Source organism: Ammospiza caudacuta, chromosome 1 (genome assembly GCF_027887145.1).
Source record: "Ammospiza caudacuta isolate bAmmCau1 chromosome 1, bAmmCau1.pri, whole genome shotgun sequence".
Lineage (NCBI taxonomy): Eukaryota > Metazoa > Chordata > Aves > Passeriformes > Passerellidae > Ammospiza > Ammospiza caudacuta.
In genome coordinates, this window is record NC_080593.1 from 105776234 (window position 1) to 105793192 (window position 16959).

The following is a 16959-nucleotide window of genomic DNA, read 5'->3' on the forward strand; positions in this document are numbered from 1 at the left end:
CAACTGGGCAATGACTTGTTTTCAACATCTATTTCAAATGATTCAATCAAGTGCCAAATGAAAAATACTGTAGATGAGAAGCTGAGTATGCAGAACAGGCTGGGCTGTACACTCAGCAGTGCCACAGCCTCTGCTTTGCACACCAAAATTGTCCCTATATCACTTGTTTCTGCCATGTTATGTCATATCTTGGCCTTGAAGTTCTTATGAAAGGTCTCAGAAACTGATCTCCTGGGATAGAATCATAGAATGGCTCAGGCTGGAAGGGATCTTACAGATCATCTCATTTCCAACACCCCTGTCATGGGCAGGGACAGCTTTCCACTAGACCAGGTTACTCAGAGTCCCATCCAACCTACTCTTGAGCACTCCAAGGAATGGGGCAGCCACAATTTCCCTGGTTCTGGTGTCTCACCACCCTCACAGTGAAGATTTTCTTCCTAATTCCCAATTTAAACTTGCCCTCTTTCGCTTTAAAGCCATTCCCCCTTGTCCTGCCAGTACAAGCCCTGGTAAAATATTCCTCTACAGCTGAGTTGTAGAATCCTTTTAGATACTGGAAGGCTGCTCTAAGGTCTCCCCAGAGCCTTCTCTTCTCCAGGCTGAACTTCTCCAGCTCTCTCAATCTGTCTTCATAGGAGAGGTGCTCCTACCCTCTCATCATCTTTGTGGCCTTGCTCTGGGCCACATGTCCATGTCCTTCTTATATATATTTGGGGCCTCAGAGCTGGATGCAGCACTCCAAGCCTCATAGAGCAGAGAATATTAACTTTATATATATATGACCACATAAGACATGCCAAATATAAATGGATATTTTTTCCATGTGTTTTTTTGTCTCAAATAGAGAAACTGGAGAGCAACATCAGCATGCAGTGTGATGTTTTGAATTGAAAATTTGTTGATGAAAACTAAGCAAGAGGAGAGTTTTTAAAAATAGCACAGGAGCGAGAGAACAGGTGATCAATGTGCCTCCACATCAAAGTGATGTGGTCATGCTCTTTACTGTGAGAAGTGGTAGAAATACAAACACAAGAGAAATAATCAGACACAGGGACAGAAGTAAGGCTGCATAAGCACAACCTTGACTTAATAGTCAAGCTGGGCTTTCTCATTATGCCCATTATGCCTCATTTTAAAGCATCATCTGGGTTTTAACAGAGCCTCAATGACCTCAAGCTCTTGTGCTGAAAAAAATAATTAATGTAATGCCCACACTGACATTGTCTAGAGCTATATCTGGAGGAGATTTAAATTAACTAGCTCATTTGGACTAGCTATATAGTGCCAAGATAAGGGCTGGCTGAAAAACATCCCAAACTGATTAGCTCAGTAAATAGCAGGTGGAAGAGTCCTTTGCTGAGCTTTGAATTGTCAGAGCTACACCATCACTAACGTTGGATTTAGTTAATGAAATCTCTCCTGGATAAATCTCCCTGTTATACCTGTTATCAGGGGGAAAAATAATGCTCTGTTGTCTGAGCCAGCTCCTTGAGTAGGCAGAGGAGGATATTTTAATCGCTGTCAGTCACCCCCCACCTGGCCCTTCCCTGCCCTGTAAGTTGCCCTTGGTACTTCTTTCTAGTTCCACTACCTGCAGTCTCAGAGACTTCTCACTCTGGCAGTGAACCCACAGCTGCTTTTCCTTGGGAGCCCCAGCAGCCAGTGGGGTTTTGGGCACACCTGGTGCCCATTTGGTATATGTGCTCCTCTCAACATCCCTGCAGTTTGCTTAGTGAAAGTACTGAAAAGAGGTGTAAATCACTCACCCAGAAGTCATTGCTTTTCACTAGTGGAATACACAAGCACAGTATTTTGGAGGAGCACTTCAAAAATTTATTGTGGCTAAATGGCCTGGAGAAGATGGATTTGCTAGTTTAGGATTCATATTTTGTTGCTCTTGTTTAACCTTACACTGAATTATGAGGATTTCTTTGGGTATAAAGATGCTGGGTTGTCAATGGCTGTCAATGAGAAATGAGGCAGGGGTCCTCCACTTCCTTCTAGTCACTGAGGGGAGAAGGCTGCTGCCACTTTGCAGGTGTGTCCAGCTGAGGGGGTGTTCAGTGGAAGAGGCAGGGATGTGCTATCAAGACATTGACAGTTTCTGTCAGAAAGCCAGGAACAAGCTATAGCAAGAAAAAGACAGATGAGGAACTAGAAACATTCAACAGCTTATAATATAAAGAAATCCCAGCTGATTTTCAGAAAGTCAGTAAAGGCTGAGCTCTCATCTGTAGGACTAGTGTTATACTGAATTCTAGAATTTTACTGTAAACAGCTATTTAATTTTTTAAAATTTTTTTAATAAAGGGCTTTGTTAAGCCACCACAACTTCTCCTGTAAGTCTTTTAAGCTATAAAATCATGAACTGGGTAAGCTACAAATGTTAAGATGAAGCATCCCCTGGAAAGGATATCGAAAACCTGTCCACTTTGATTTCTTGCTTGTTTTCCTGACCATGATCAGACAGAAAACTGATCTTGCCCTCCAGTCTTTGAAGCATCTTATTTTAGTTCATGCCAGTCCCTTTTGTCGAGTGTTCAAACTTAAAGCTGTTTAGATATGAAAAAAACTTTTCCTACAGCATGGATGGAGAAACTGAGTATTGACCCATTAGATAAAAATCAGAATTAATCAAGTTCAGAGTTAAACATACTGCTGCCTTGTGGAATATGGCTGCACTGGAGTCTGAAGTCACCAGCTATAGCAGATATTTTAAGTTACTGAAAAAAACTATTAAAATAATTTGATCAACCCTCTGAATATTTGTGAAATGTCCTGGTGGGTTTGGCAATTGTCTCATAATCATTTGGTGCTACAGCCTACACTGTTGATGTTTGAACTACTTCATTTAAAGTTAAATCACACCTGGGAAATAATAACCAAAATTATCTCTGACTTGCATGAGATCTCACCCATGAGATCCTAATATCAGTTCCTTCTGTTCTTCAGTGTACCTCTTTATTTTCTTTAAATACTAAACAGTGTAATGTTCACCTCTTTGTATTCACCAGGTCTTTTTGCATTCACCCCCAGTTTCTGGAAGACTTTCTTACTCATGATTGATGTTTGAAACTTGAAGGTCTGCTGTGCAGGGAGTGTTGAATAAATGTATGAATTTCTGGTGCAAATTTTCCTCAAAACTTTGTTCTAATTGTTTGAGCCTAATTGCTATATTAGACATAATTTCCAAGGGTGATGGCTAAAGAGCTACAAACATTTTTTGTTTCTTCTATTAAGACACAGCCACTATCCTTTCTTTTAAAAGAAACATTTGATTGATTTAAAAGTATTAAATCAATTAATGTGAGAACAAAAAATGGAAGATGCTTTTGTGTACTGGGTACATTTGTGTTAGCTGTGCCTAAGTGATTGTGGAAATGATTATTGTAATGCCAAGGCAATTGTTTTGTATTATTGTAATAGTAGCTTGCACTTCACTAAGATGATATCTACAGATTGTTTTCTTTGTAATGACATAGTTCAGTTACATGGTCTGTGGATAACAGAAAAGGGAGTGACAATCACTGCAGAGTCCCTGTTTTTAGTGCTCCCCAGGGGCCATTGGAGCTCCTCACAGCCTCTATCAGGACCTGACACTCAGTGCTCATTGCACTGCCCCAGCCACAGACATTGGGCATCTCTGTTTGGCCAATATCCTGCCTAAACTATTTAACTCATATGGTGAAGCATATTACCTGTTTCTAAAAGCTGCAGCTCAGATATTGTACCTCAGTCAAGTTTTCTGGGTTTGGGTTATCTGCAGTTGCAGATAACAGTTACCAGGTACTACTCTGGTCCTTCAGCAGTCATGTGTCAAGGTGTTCTGGCCAGCCTTTCCAAGGTACAAAGCCAAACACAGCAATGATATTAGAAACTATCCATCATTATTGGAACAAAGATATTGAAAAATCTGTGATGTTTAGGAAAGAATGATAAAATGTGGGATGACATTTGACAACCATCTGTTTTGATATGGAATTTAAAATGACAGGAGATACTATGGATTAAAAAAAACCTAAGTGCCAAAAGCACTTATTTAAAGAAATTAAAATAATTTTCTTTTGGAATAGCTCCAGGAATCTGCTATACGCTCTTAGGGTAAGGTTTTATTATGGACAGAAACCTTTATAATGTTACAAAGGAAAATAAATGCTCTCAGCAACATTTTTATGTGACATTTCCAGTTCCAGAGAGACACTGTAGAATAAATGTTGATAATAATGGTAAGGCAAATATTTCTGTATGATGAAAAATTGATCTAGGCACCAACAGTCAATAGCTTGAGGCTTTTGGAAAAATTTCTATCTGTATCAAGCAACAGTGGTCTTTGGTTCTTCAGATGTGAGGCCAGACACTAAAGCTGTTGTAGGCTGCACCCAGACCCTTCTGTTAAAAGGTTGACTCCTTGTTAAATATATGATCTGACTGATGCAGAGAATCAACAGAAACCTTTTATATATTAATACCTTCTTATGGGTGAAGGCAGGGAACACAGATCTCCCTTCCCTTCAGTGGCTTGTGAAGATGGCTAGTTGGAGTATAATGGACAACAGCACATATTCCTGAAGTGATCTTTTTTCTTGATAAAAATCAATTCAGAAAACTGGACCCAAGCTTGAAAGCAAACTCCAGAAGACAACACACATGCTCAAAGCCTCTGTTCTCCAAAAATTGTTTTTCTAGATTTATTTAAGATTATACTCAAATGAAAGAGATGGATCGGGATGCTGTGGAATTTGACTTATGGCCCCAGCTACAGGATGCTGTAGCTCTCAAATCTTCAGTGGACAGTCTGGAAAGATTTTTGTTCTATCATGTCAGGTTCTAAATTAATATTCTAGCTTTCCCATTCAGAAAAACAAACTGGTCTCCAGCACTATGTAGTTCTAATTAGGAGAAGACAGAACTAATATTCCCTAAGGGTGTCTCTCCCAAGCCCAATGTAACTAAATACATGTGGATACAGAGTGCTGCAGGGATTCTGAGGCTTGTCCAGCTCCAAGTGATTTAAAATATGTACTTTGATATTTGAATAGGAGTTCAGTAATTTGAAATTAGCTGTGGATATTATGTCATAATAAAGCTAGACCTGAAATTGTGTAAATTTAAGGGGCAAAATAATATTTTGCTGTTACACTTTGTATCTCCCATTCTATTTACAGAATGAACAGAGGCAGCACAGATATTGAAAACTGTATTGAACTTCATGGTGCTATTATGCCTTACAAAAACACTGAAAATGTTGTTCAGATTTTTACCCCCCACGTGTGAGCTATACAGATTGTCTTGCAATTAAAGCAGAGAAATGTGATGTTTAATTGTTTTCATTTCTCTACATCTTCCTGTCTTCTTAAAAAGCAGTTTGCCTGTCATTAAGACTTTTACGATGTCAGTGCAAATGACCCATGGCGAAGGAGTGGATCAGGAGTTTGTAATGCAATCCAGGAGTCAGTCCACTGAGACTCCATCTACGATAACTAAAAATACACATTATAGCCCAGAACCTATAGAACAGTGGCACTGCATTCTGAGGGAAGAAAATCTTGTATTAAGGTGCCTGTTTTTCATTCTGCCTGTTCCAGATTTGGTCAGTTTCCTGATAGAAACAATGCAGTTTCTATGACTGCACAACTTTTTGCTGGCCATAGTTTCTCTCCTCATGAGCAAAAACCAAAAGCCCAAACGTGTGGTGCACCTGAGCAGCTCCTGGTGTGGGAGGTGAGGAGGCTTCTGAACTTACTACATGGTGGAGCACCAGGAAGGAGGCAATGGCTCCCCAGGGAACAAGTAGCTAGTGGGGACAATGAAGGGATTTAATGTAGAATCAAGGTGGTGAGGTGAAGATGTTGATTAACTATTGTAGAGAAAAGCCTGGGATGCTCTAGCCTTGTCCAGACCTTTTTCTGGTAGTTACACCCATAAAGGGGATAGTGCTAGCAGAGCAGGAGAATCTGGAAAGTTCTTGGTTGTGTTGCATGTCAAGTGTGAAAAGAAGCTATAGCAGAACTGAGAGGGTTAATATTTCTGTCGATGCACATTAACAAAATAAAATGCACTAATCGCTTTTATTGAAAGCTAAATTTACATTGCAGAGGTAAATTGTATTTACAATGAGATCACACTGCATTCCACCTATTAGATCTCAGATGAGATCTCGATTACAACAGAGCTTTTTCTGATGCAATATTCAGCCACATTGATTACTCATTTTTATGCCAGAATGCTGGGACCAAAATGAAAGAAGACAAGCCCATTTAATTATTCCTAGAGGTAATACTGTTTAATTTAGAAACAAAAAGTTGGATTTTAGAATGCATTGTTTATATCTACTTAAATGCCTCATGAGGTCATGTTCTTAATTTAGCATTTTATCTTAAAGAAGATAAAAAAGTAACTGTTTCAACAGAACAAAGAAAGTACATTTCTGTTAAAATGTAACTCATATGGCTTTAGAGAGCCTTGATAGATTGTCTGTCATTAAGCTGAAATATTTATATTACATGTGCTGTGGCTTGGCATTAAAAAAAAGAACCAATGAAATGTTCAAATTCTTGTACCATAGCAAAGGTCAACATAGGGATTGGTCTTTCGTAGTTTCTGGTTCATGACGCAATTTTTTTTTCTCTCTTCCTAAATCTGATTTAACTAGGGGAAAAAATCTTAGAAATAATTTTTAATTGCAATGCTGATTTTATGCAGATTTTAGTGAGGATATTTTAAAGGGAGAACTCCATATCTCCTTTAGTTTGAGGCTGCCGTCATCATGTCTTTGCACAGAGATAGTACAGGGTATCGGTATCTGTCTCTGTCTCTCTCCCTCTTCCATGCTATATTTATAGCATCCCCCTGGCCATAAAAGGTCTGGACTGGGGCTCTGACATTCCACTGACTGCAGGCATTATTTTTGTTCTGGACCTTGAAGTCCAGTCCTTACCCCTCGTCCTAACTATCTCTTTCTTTGCTGGCTTCATTGTTGCTGTATTTTTGTGCTGTTCATCCACTTGGGAGCTCTTCCATTTGCTGCCATTCATTTGGATCCTGGTAAGTGTTTTTTTTATGCCGGAAGGTTTTATGTGTTCAATTATTTTTAATCTGAATCTGTAATGCCAAGCTGATTGTAGCTCCCTTTATTCTTCATAGCTCAGCATTTGTGGGATTTGTGGATGTGAATTGGAGACATCTGAACATTCAGCTGTGAAACAAAAGAAAGTAGTGCAGGGACTCTTATTTTCACTCAGCTATCTTTGCATATTGTCACAGTACTCTCAAATGAAGCCTGGGTTACTGAGATATAGGAGAAGTTTGTCATGTACTCTCTTGTGGGCTTAGAGAATGTTTAAATAACATAAATATTTTCTTGTTGCATAGGATGTTATCTTTTCTCTGCTTACAACAGTTTCTTTTTTGAAATCTATTTCACTATTTTCATTGATTGATGGAGCAGATTTAAAGAACTACACAGACTGATATACAGCACAAGAGGTAATGGCAGCAGAATCATCTCCTTTAATGTGTAGCTGTGAACTATGGACAAGTACAGAACTGTCTGTCTGCTCAGTAGTAATTTTAAATACTCAGTTCAACAGCTGCTAAAATATAGCTCCAAAAACTGTGAATTCATCTAACTATGGCCACTAATATTTTTAGGCAAAGCTCTGAAGTGCTACACTGATCTTGAGAGGGAGTGTTGCCCTCACACTGAAGGGGGCTGGTTGGTGCACACAGACCAAGTGGGTGCAGGTAGCATAGATAAAACTTAAGAGATGGGAGTCAGTCTGATAATCAGGCAGTGCTCCAGATAGGAGCAAAGTCCTTGGAGGTTTCTGAGTTACTTGTCATCTCCCATAGCATTGCCCTACTGTATCTGATCAGACTAATGTAACCAGCTTAACCTGGCCTGGTACAGGATAATCCGTGATGTTTCAGGGAAATATAAAACATAACTCATGGTGTGATAAAATACCTATATAATAATATCTAAAAAGGAGTTTCCCTTTACATGATGTGAGTCAGTGCTGGCCTTTGATTTGAACCAGGAGAACTGACTTAGTGCTGAGCACCTGCCTTGCTATCACAGTCCTTACTCCTATCACAGACTTCTACTCCTGAGGACAGCAAGATCCAGACCTTTCATATTTGGAAGAAAAATGTTTCCTTTGTACATTTTAATTTGTTCTTCTGGTTTGATAAAATGCAAATGAAATGCCTTGTTTAACTTCTTAATGGGCAACACATGCAGTGTTTCATGCTTGTGGAACGCCTTCCATACTTTGAAGCCTGGAAGGCTGTGGGAATGCCTGAGCTGAATGCCTGCTAGCATTGTGGCTGTTGTATGAATGGTGAAGCCAGCCAACACTTCAAATAAAGCTGGTGAAGACAAACCATAGTGCTCTGCAGAAGGAAAACAGGATGTTCTCATGTTCCTTCCCTTTCAGTGTGCAAGACAATATTCTTCTGTATGCTTTAACCTTCCTAGGCAGTGATCACAATGACTTACAAGTCCAAACCCAGCTCTGCAGAGGTAGAAGAGGGAGGCAATGAATAAAAATGAAGAAAAAAGTCTTCTGAAACCAGGGAAATACAGAGGAACTACATACTACTGGTGGCTAACAAAATTAAATAAGTAACAACACAAAATACTGACAGGTATTAGAAAAAAGAATGCTAGACATTCTTTTTTCTAATAATTGCATTATTTTAGACTGCAATAATTGCATTATTTTAGACTGACATGAAAAAATAGCCAGCATTAGGAATAAGAGAGTTAAAAAGAGCATAAAATTTTTCATAGAGAACAATGGGCTAACACTCTTTCCCATTTCTCCTTCTTCCTCAGACAAAAATAAAGTAAATGTATAATCTGGTCTTCTTGAAGTCACAGTTTTGCTGTGGTCAGGATATCAGCAACTTCTTTTACATAAAAAGTTTCTGAATAAATTTCTTCCTTGTTGACTTCCTGCAACTAAATAATCAATTAAGTTATGCTCCTACAAGAAGCATTTCCCTTGTGAGATCCCTGAAATAGAAGAAAATTTTCCTCTTTGTTTCTGGTTTTTGTTAGGTTTGGGTTTGGTTTCTGGTTGTTTCTGGGTTTCTTTTTCATAATTTACCTTGGTTAGGGCAAAGACCACTGCAGTTGTTAAAGAGAATAGTTTGAAATTTGTTGACTTGCTATCAGAACCAAATACTAAAGAAAAAGCCAAGGACTGAAGTCTAGGAGGCATAAAGACCAGGGGGAAAAAAATCACAAAATCACAGAATATTCTGAGTTGGGAGGGACCCACAAGGATCATCAAAGACAAACTCCTGACCCTGCGCAAGACAACCCAAATTGGATATCTACACTTTCATGAAGTCATGCTTGTCTTCTAGCTCTGTAAATATATTTTAAGTCCAAACATTAAATAGTTTTTCATGAATATGAAGAAATCATGAAGCAGAACAATTTTCCTACTCTTGTGATCGATACTAAAAAAAAAACCCCGAAACAATAACAAACACCTCTCACTCTTGTTTTTGGATCTTCTTTAAATCCTTGTTAACATTTCCTTATTGCAGCTCATTTCTATGAGCTACAAAATGTCACCTTACTAATCAGGGACCTTTGCAGAGACAATTCTAGTAGCCATGTGAGCCTAAAAGAAAGAGAAAGAAAGGTTATCATATGGATTATTTGAGGCAAGCTTGAATGTCAAAGTAGAAAAAGTCAGTTCTAACAACAGCAAAATTAAAAAGCAAAATAATGACGGAACTGCTGGTTTTAAAATAAACAAACAGACAAGGGAAATGCTTTCTGCACTTAACTTTCATCCCATTTTGAGAGGGGAACTACCTGTCACCTGATCAAAATTTAGACTACAAGTGACTACTGATGACATGCAAACTAAAATTAAATGGACCTATTATCTGGAGGAAGGGTCTTGGCAATCTTGAACATGATATTTTAGGTTAAAAGAAAAGGATTTGCATTGCGGAGCATGATATTATTTTACCCATTGCATAAAGACTGAATCCCTGATTCAACTGTAAAAGTATAATTCACAACAAGTCCTTTTAAATTGAACCCTGGTATCACGTACAAAACAATCACTGTAATGCACATTTAGAGAAAAAATTACTTCCTTCTCAATCTTAGAGTTTTTTTTCACTGTTGTAATAATAAATGGAAGATTAAATTCAATCTGAAAATTGGATTACAAAAATAAATGAAATGTTCATATATGTTTGTTACAGCTTTTATAGCTTTATTGGATTTGCTCATGCCTTTAAAAGTAATTTATTATTTTATTATCACTATTGTAATTGAACAAAATTATTTATACTGTCTCTGAAGAAGCCAGGCACACAGAGTTTCATTAGTTTGCAGTAATAAGTGAGCACATAAAACTTGAGTAGTTTGCACTAGCAGGGAACCAACTACAAATGAACAGACGCAAGAGTGCAAAGGTTTCTGGTCATGATGAGTGACATGTGAGCATCTTGAAACCTGAATATGAAGCTGTCTGAAAGTCTAAATCACATCATAAAAATATAACTCTAAAATCATTGCAGTTGATTTTTCAAGTTCAGTGTTAGTTTGTGTGAAGTTGGGTATTATTTGTATGCTAACTCAGGAGTTTCCTTGACGGTAGTCCTTGTGTTTGACCTGTTCTTTTTCAGACATTATCCTGTTTATTTGCACTCAGAAAAGTGCAGTGGAACCCAAAATTCGAAGGCACCCATGATGTCTTTACCGTTCTACCAAAGACACCACGAGCACTATGACCGTGCGTACCGCCACAAAGCGCTGTCGTCCACTGTGAGCCAGTACCAAAAGGAGACAAAGAGCAAATCTGCCGTGTATGCTCAAGGATCCGCAGCTTACGCCAGGGGCTCCGCAGCCTATCGCCACTCGTCTGCGGCTGGCTTCAGCCTGGACTCCTCAGCAGCATACAGCCATGGCTCTTCAGCCTACGACCTCGAGTCGGCAGCCTACAGCCACGGGTCCGCAGCCTACGACAGCTCTGCCGCGCAAAGCAAGAGGTCTGCTGCCTACAGCCTTGACTCAGAGTCCCTCAGCACCAGCTCAGCTGCCTACAGCCATGCATCTGAGTCCATCAACCAGCTGGCTGCAGCCTACAGGCTGGGATCTGAAGCCTACAGCTTTGGGTAAGATAATCCATCTTTGAAACAGCATTCTGGTAGAAAAATGTCCAACCACTTCCCATTGAAAACAATGGCAAAACTCTCCTCCTCCTCCACATAAAGTTTCTCTACAACTTGGCATTAGTGTATTTTCCTGGTCCAGTGTTTCCCCTTGGCTTTGGCAATGGGAAAGACCGTGGTCAGCTTAGTTTGTTGAACTAATCTATGTGTGATGCTTGGACTGTCATAAGAATAGCACTGGCAATGCTGATGTGGCTGAGTGCTGACTCCAAACTGCTTAGGCGTGAGCTACTTCTCCTTCCAAGTTGTTTAGCCACATTAATACAGCTGAACTTAATGTGAAGAGTTGCGATAGCTTTGGATTGAGGCTGTCTGTTATCTGGCTGGAGGTTGGAGTAGTACAAGAACTCAAAGCTCTTCATGCATGTTTGAGTTGATGTGACCATATATGATTAATTCTTCTTTGGCCTAATAGTTTCCCTTTTGTGCTGAGTGACTCAAGAAACTGTAATTTTCACACAGCATATTGGTTGAGGCATACTTTTTCCAAACCTGAAGTGTCCCATCTTACAAGAGAAGAGTAGTTATGCTCAGCTTGTATAGCTTTTTTTAAAATTTAAGGTAATAAATATTGCTCAAGCAATTACATGAGCATAATATTTTTGCTATAATAGCCTCATATTATTTGTATGCATATATCTCAGAGATTTATAGAAATTAGAGAAGTACTAAAGTAAGATTAGAGCAGCTGTTAGCAATAGAGGAAACAATCAACAAATTATAGCTCAAAACATCTGCTTGCTGTTATATTAATGTAAAATTAAGAATATCATTAGCAGAGCTGATCAAAACTTGTCCAGCAGAAAATTTAAATTTTGAAAACTCAATATGCTCCCAGGATTGTGGATAATGGTGAAATCTTGGCCAAAACCAATGGAAGAAGGACTACATGTACCGCAGTAAACAACACCTTGTGATTTCAGCCTTCACTGAAATCTTGGCTTTCAGGAAACTCAGGGTCCGGTCTCCATTTGCCAGAGTTTGTTCAGGAATTTGATCCTCAGGCTGTTACAGTCAAGGTGAATGACTGAACTTAACTCCTTACTGCAAGAAAGACATTGAGTTGCTGGAACATGTCCAAAGAGGGGCAACAAAGCTGATGAAGGTTCTGGAGCACAAGTCTTACGAGGAGCAGCTGAGGGAAATACAGTTATTTAGCTGGGAGAAAGGGACACTCAGGGGGGGCCTTATCACTCCCTACAGCTGTCTGAGAAGGTAACCACGCAGGGCTTGGTCTCATCTCCCAGGTAACAAGACAGGATGAGAGGAAATGGCCTCAAGTTGCACTAGAGGAGGTTTAGATTGGATATTAGGAAATATTTCTTCACTGAAAGGGTAGTCAGGTATTGGAATAGGCTGACCAGGGAAATGGTGGAATCATCATTCTTGGAAGTGTTCAAAAAATGTGTGGACACACACACTTAAGGACATGGTTTAAGGGTGGGCTTGGCCATGCTGGGTTACTGGTTGGACCTGATGATCTTAGAGGCTGTAATGATTTTATGATTCTGTAGCTGATTGTCTTACAGTGGGTCATATCCAGGCTTGCTGTTGAAACACTTTTACTTGTTCAGATGATTTACCACTGAGAAAGCAGTGAGACTCTCATTTATAGTCTGCTGGTGAAGGGAAGAAAACTGGAGGTGCTGGGACTGAGGATTGTGCTTCCAAAGGGTGCTGGGTAAGGGAAGATGTCCCAAATTCTGCAGCAATGCATCTGTGCCTGCACTCTGTTGCTGACGCTAACCCAAACCTTCCTTCTTCTTGAAGAAAAGGTTCTCATAAAAAAAGAACTTCAAGTTATAAAAAATGATTGTTAAAAAAACCTGTTTCTGAGTCCTGCTTGCAAACACTTCAGCTGTCACACAAGTTTCTTCTGAAACTTCTGTGTTCTCATTAAGAATAACTCTAATGTCAACAGTATAATATTGAAGGAAATGAAATTGCTTAGTTGAGAGAGAATTTAAAACATTTACTGAGGTTTTGCTTGAGATAAAAGTTTTTGGTTTAAAGTAGCATATTTGCCTATATAATACTTTGTATTACAAGACTTGCCAATAGATAGTTCACAGATAAGAATGTCTCAGCTGCAACTTCTTTATTTCTGTGATCCTGTTATTGTATTGGAGAAAATTCATTGCTGCTGCCTAAGACAAGGACTCTGGAGATTAGATACATGGGATTCCAAGCTCTCTTACACAAAACTTAATTAACACAGGAGACAATATTTCTGAATGAAAATATCAGTATTTAACTTGGGTTTATGGTTAATATAGCCTCTATGTTGGTATTTCCTTTTTGCAGCCCCTATTTCTGCAATTTGCAAGAGCCAAAGTGGAAAAAATAATGCAATTCTACAGTTAAATGTAGTTCAAATTTGAAGAAATTCTTGCCAAAATGGTACTGTCTTTCCCAATAAGCCAAAATACTTCAAGGGGTAAGGTGGAGACAACAAGTGTTAAATAAATTAGGAAAATCAAAGACTTTCTGTTTTCATCCATATGAAAAGAATGGTGTAGGGAAAAAAAAAAGAGACTTCAAATTCTTTCAATTTTCTAGAAGTAGAAAACGTTGAATTGAAATGCTGTATCTAAATTACCTGAACAGTAGAGTGTTTGCTTGAAACCAGAATGGACACACAAATTCAAATGCAGACAAAATTTTTCATCCAAGAATTGTTGATTGCATATCAGTGAATGTTAGCATCAAATATAGATTTATGCATAATGGATATAGTTTTGCAGATAAACACCATTAATCCCAACAGGAAAACTCAAATATTAAGTTTTTATTGAGGTTACTTCTTTGTTTTTTATCCGAAGTAGCTTCTGGTAAACTTATAGTTATTGCAAAATTTAGGTCTCATCCTTTTTGTAGTCACAGTACAGGAAAGATTTCATGAGGCATTGGTGTTGACATGCAGTTAGTGCTATGTGAGGAATTTATCATGGGGAAAGCAGTGGAGAAGGACTAGGAACTAGGTAACCTGCAAGACCTTGACCTGGACCCAGTTCTGTGACATTGAAGCCTCACTTGAGTGGAAAACATTCCTAGAGGGTGAACACAGGCAGTTTGAAGGAGCCACAGCTTGATTTTTCAGGATGATGAAAAATTTCCCCTGTGCAAGTGGCCTGTCCCCCACATTTCAAGTCTTCTTCACACCACAACAGCTTGAGGGTGTACAGGGAGCAAAATGAAAACTGGCAAAATCAAGAGCAAGTGTGAAACCTTGCAGCTCTGCTGGTTGCAGTTGGCCAAAGGAGCAAACCTCTGGGCTCCCAGAAGAAAGGGCATCTCACCATGGAGAGCTTGCCTCTTCACACCCAGCCCTCCCCACCAGCTCGTGGGGCTGTCTCTAGCCAAGCACTTCAGCAGAGGCAGGAAAAGTGACAGTCCTGCTTCCCTTGAGGCTCTGTTCAGGTGAGGGGTGTATGTCTCCCACAAGCCGACGTTGTGGCCATGCATCCTCTTCCCCATCCAGCCCTTGGGGGCTGCCAGCATGGGCAGGTTGGCTCCTGTGGGAAACCTGGCTCCTTCTTCCACAGCAGTGCTCCATCCTCTGTGTGCTTCTGAGAAGATTTGAGGCAGATCTGCCAAAGCTGCTTATAGAACTACAGGGCTGTCAAACAGGGCTGCTGGATTAAACTCGTTTAACTCTTTTTTGTGGAAGCTCAGTGATTTGCCTTTGCTCTAACTTTCCCTACTTTTCCATGTGTCTGGCATTATTGTCTGTTGTCTAGCAGCATCAATAATCCCATTGTGTCACAGACAGATTATCTGCCACCAGAAGGGCCAGACACCTGCTTAGAGGGAAAACACAAGTTACTGGTGTGGCTCAGGTATTTGCATGTATTTTGCAGGTCAGGCAAAACAGCAAGGAGGACATGGTGTAATTCAGGTGTACCAAGCAAAGAGAGGAAAAATGCCTTTCCAACTTGCCTTTAATTGGGCTGCCAGTGTGAGCTAATGCCCTCCTGAACAACACTGTAACCAGGATCTGGACAGTCTGAGTAAATAGTACACTTTCAGAAACATTAGAAGACCATGTTCCTGGCACTGCTCATCCTTTGGTTTATTATAGGTGAGGGTTAAGAAGCTGGATTCCAGATGTCATACTCAAGCATGGAAATTGTTTTAATGAGACCTGCTATGTGGAAACAATTCCCCTTCAAGTGAAATTGTTGTGGAAGCTGTGTCAGGGAATATTGCCAGCAATATTGCCTGGGCTTGTGACAAACCTGTCAGCAACTTAAAAGTCACCAGAGAGCATTTCTCATTTTTAGAGGCTGAATTTAAAGAGTTTTTTGCTGAAAATAATTTCTTTTTCCTTTCCTATAACTGGGTTTGCCAGTCCTCTATCTCCTATTTACAGTAAATGAAAATACTGCATATTAGAAAAAAAAACAGCTGCTAAAAAGAGAGACTGGACAAGGCTTTGTAGCTAATGGAGCTTTTCCAGCAGGTACAGCTGGTGCAACCATTGTGTATACCACTCTCTGCTTAGGACAAGATACATGGTATTTTAGAGGTGTAAAAGAGCTTATATGTGCCTTTTCATGCGGGAGTGACATGACTAAAGAATAGGGTGTTGTGTTCTGTGTCCAGAATGCATTTCTATATCCACTGGGTGCAGACTCTCTTTGGGCAGTGTGGGAAACCTGTCCCTTCAGGCGCAGAAACAAGGGTAGTGCCAACATATTCTCTGTGTGAGAATAAGGCATCAAGACAGAACAAAGAATCTGTTTGGGAGTCGCAGATGCCCTGCACAGTGTTTTCTTTAGCTCCTCTTTAGGCTAGAGGGAAAAGTTAATAGCATCTGTTTCTTACATCTCTACAGAACAATGCCTGTGCCTTTTACAACTCTAATGAAAAACCAGAAAAATTATTGACATTTTAACATGCTGGAATCCACCCTGAAGTAAGGACAGTAGGCTTATGTCCCCAACCTTGATAAACCTGTACAGATAGTATCTGACCTGGGAAAAAAATATACATATGCTAGCTGGGCATATCAGATGAGGCTGAAAGATGTTAAAAGGTCATGGTTCTGTTCCTCCCTATGAAACTAGAGAGCACTGATACCCTGCTCTTGCTCCTCTCGGGAGATTCTGTTCCACATATCAGGTAAAAGGTTGGAACGTTTTAAAATAAAGGGCAAGATTTTAGAATCTAGTTCAAGAAACAGAGTCCTCCTTTGGGCCACATAAATAATGGTTTTAGGCAGGATTTTGGTTTTGTGTTACGCAGGAAGAAATACTAAGAACACAGGAAAACAGGGAAATAAGCCTCATAACAGAATAGTTCTCTCAAGCAAAGAGCTCCATTTGAATATGTTTCTCCTAGCCTCCATCTAGCTCTGCCAGAATTTAGAAAGGAGAAACATTTTCTGCTGCTTCAAATTTATTCTTCTCATCTCTTGGTTTATGCAGTGTAATTCTAACGAACATTTTGGAGTGACTCTAGGTATCCCTCTGAAAACATCAGCTGGGTGCTCTGGTATGGTCATGAAAGTGAGATATTCTACTTCAAACACTTGGAGGATTTGAGTGAAAAATAGCCTCCAAATAAACAGAACCTGTAGCAATTCATTCTTGCCTTTTCAAATAGTTTTAGAGATATATAAATGAAAGATAGGAAACCCCCACTGCTATGCAGGAAAGATATCAACAAAATGCCTAGCAGGGAGCGATGGGAACTGCTATATATGCTTCCCATTAATTCCCTGAATGAATGTGTAATCTGGACCTT

The 16959-nt window shown here is 39.6% G+C and overlaps 1 protein-coding gene across 2 annotated transcripts in view; it reads left to right on the forward strand.

Moving 5' to 3' along the window:
• Positions 1-6924: 6924 nt before the first annotated feature.
• MYOM1 (myomesin 1) overlaps positions 6925-16959 on the forward strand; it is a 75466-nt gene continuing 65431 nt past the window's right edge. For both annotated transcript variants that reach the window (XM_058824762.1, XM_058824848.1), the window contains exons 1-2: positions 6925-7047; positions 10666-11154. In XM_058824762.1, coding sequence (XP_058680745.1) covers positions 10727-11154 — 428 coding nt within the window. In that variant the 5' untranslated portion in view covers positions 6925-7047; positions 10666-10726. The remainder of the gene's footprint in view (positions 7048-10665; positions 11155-16959) is intronic.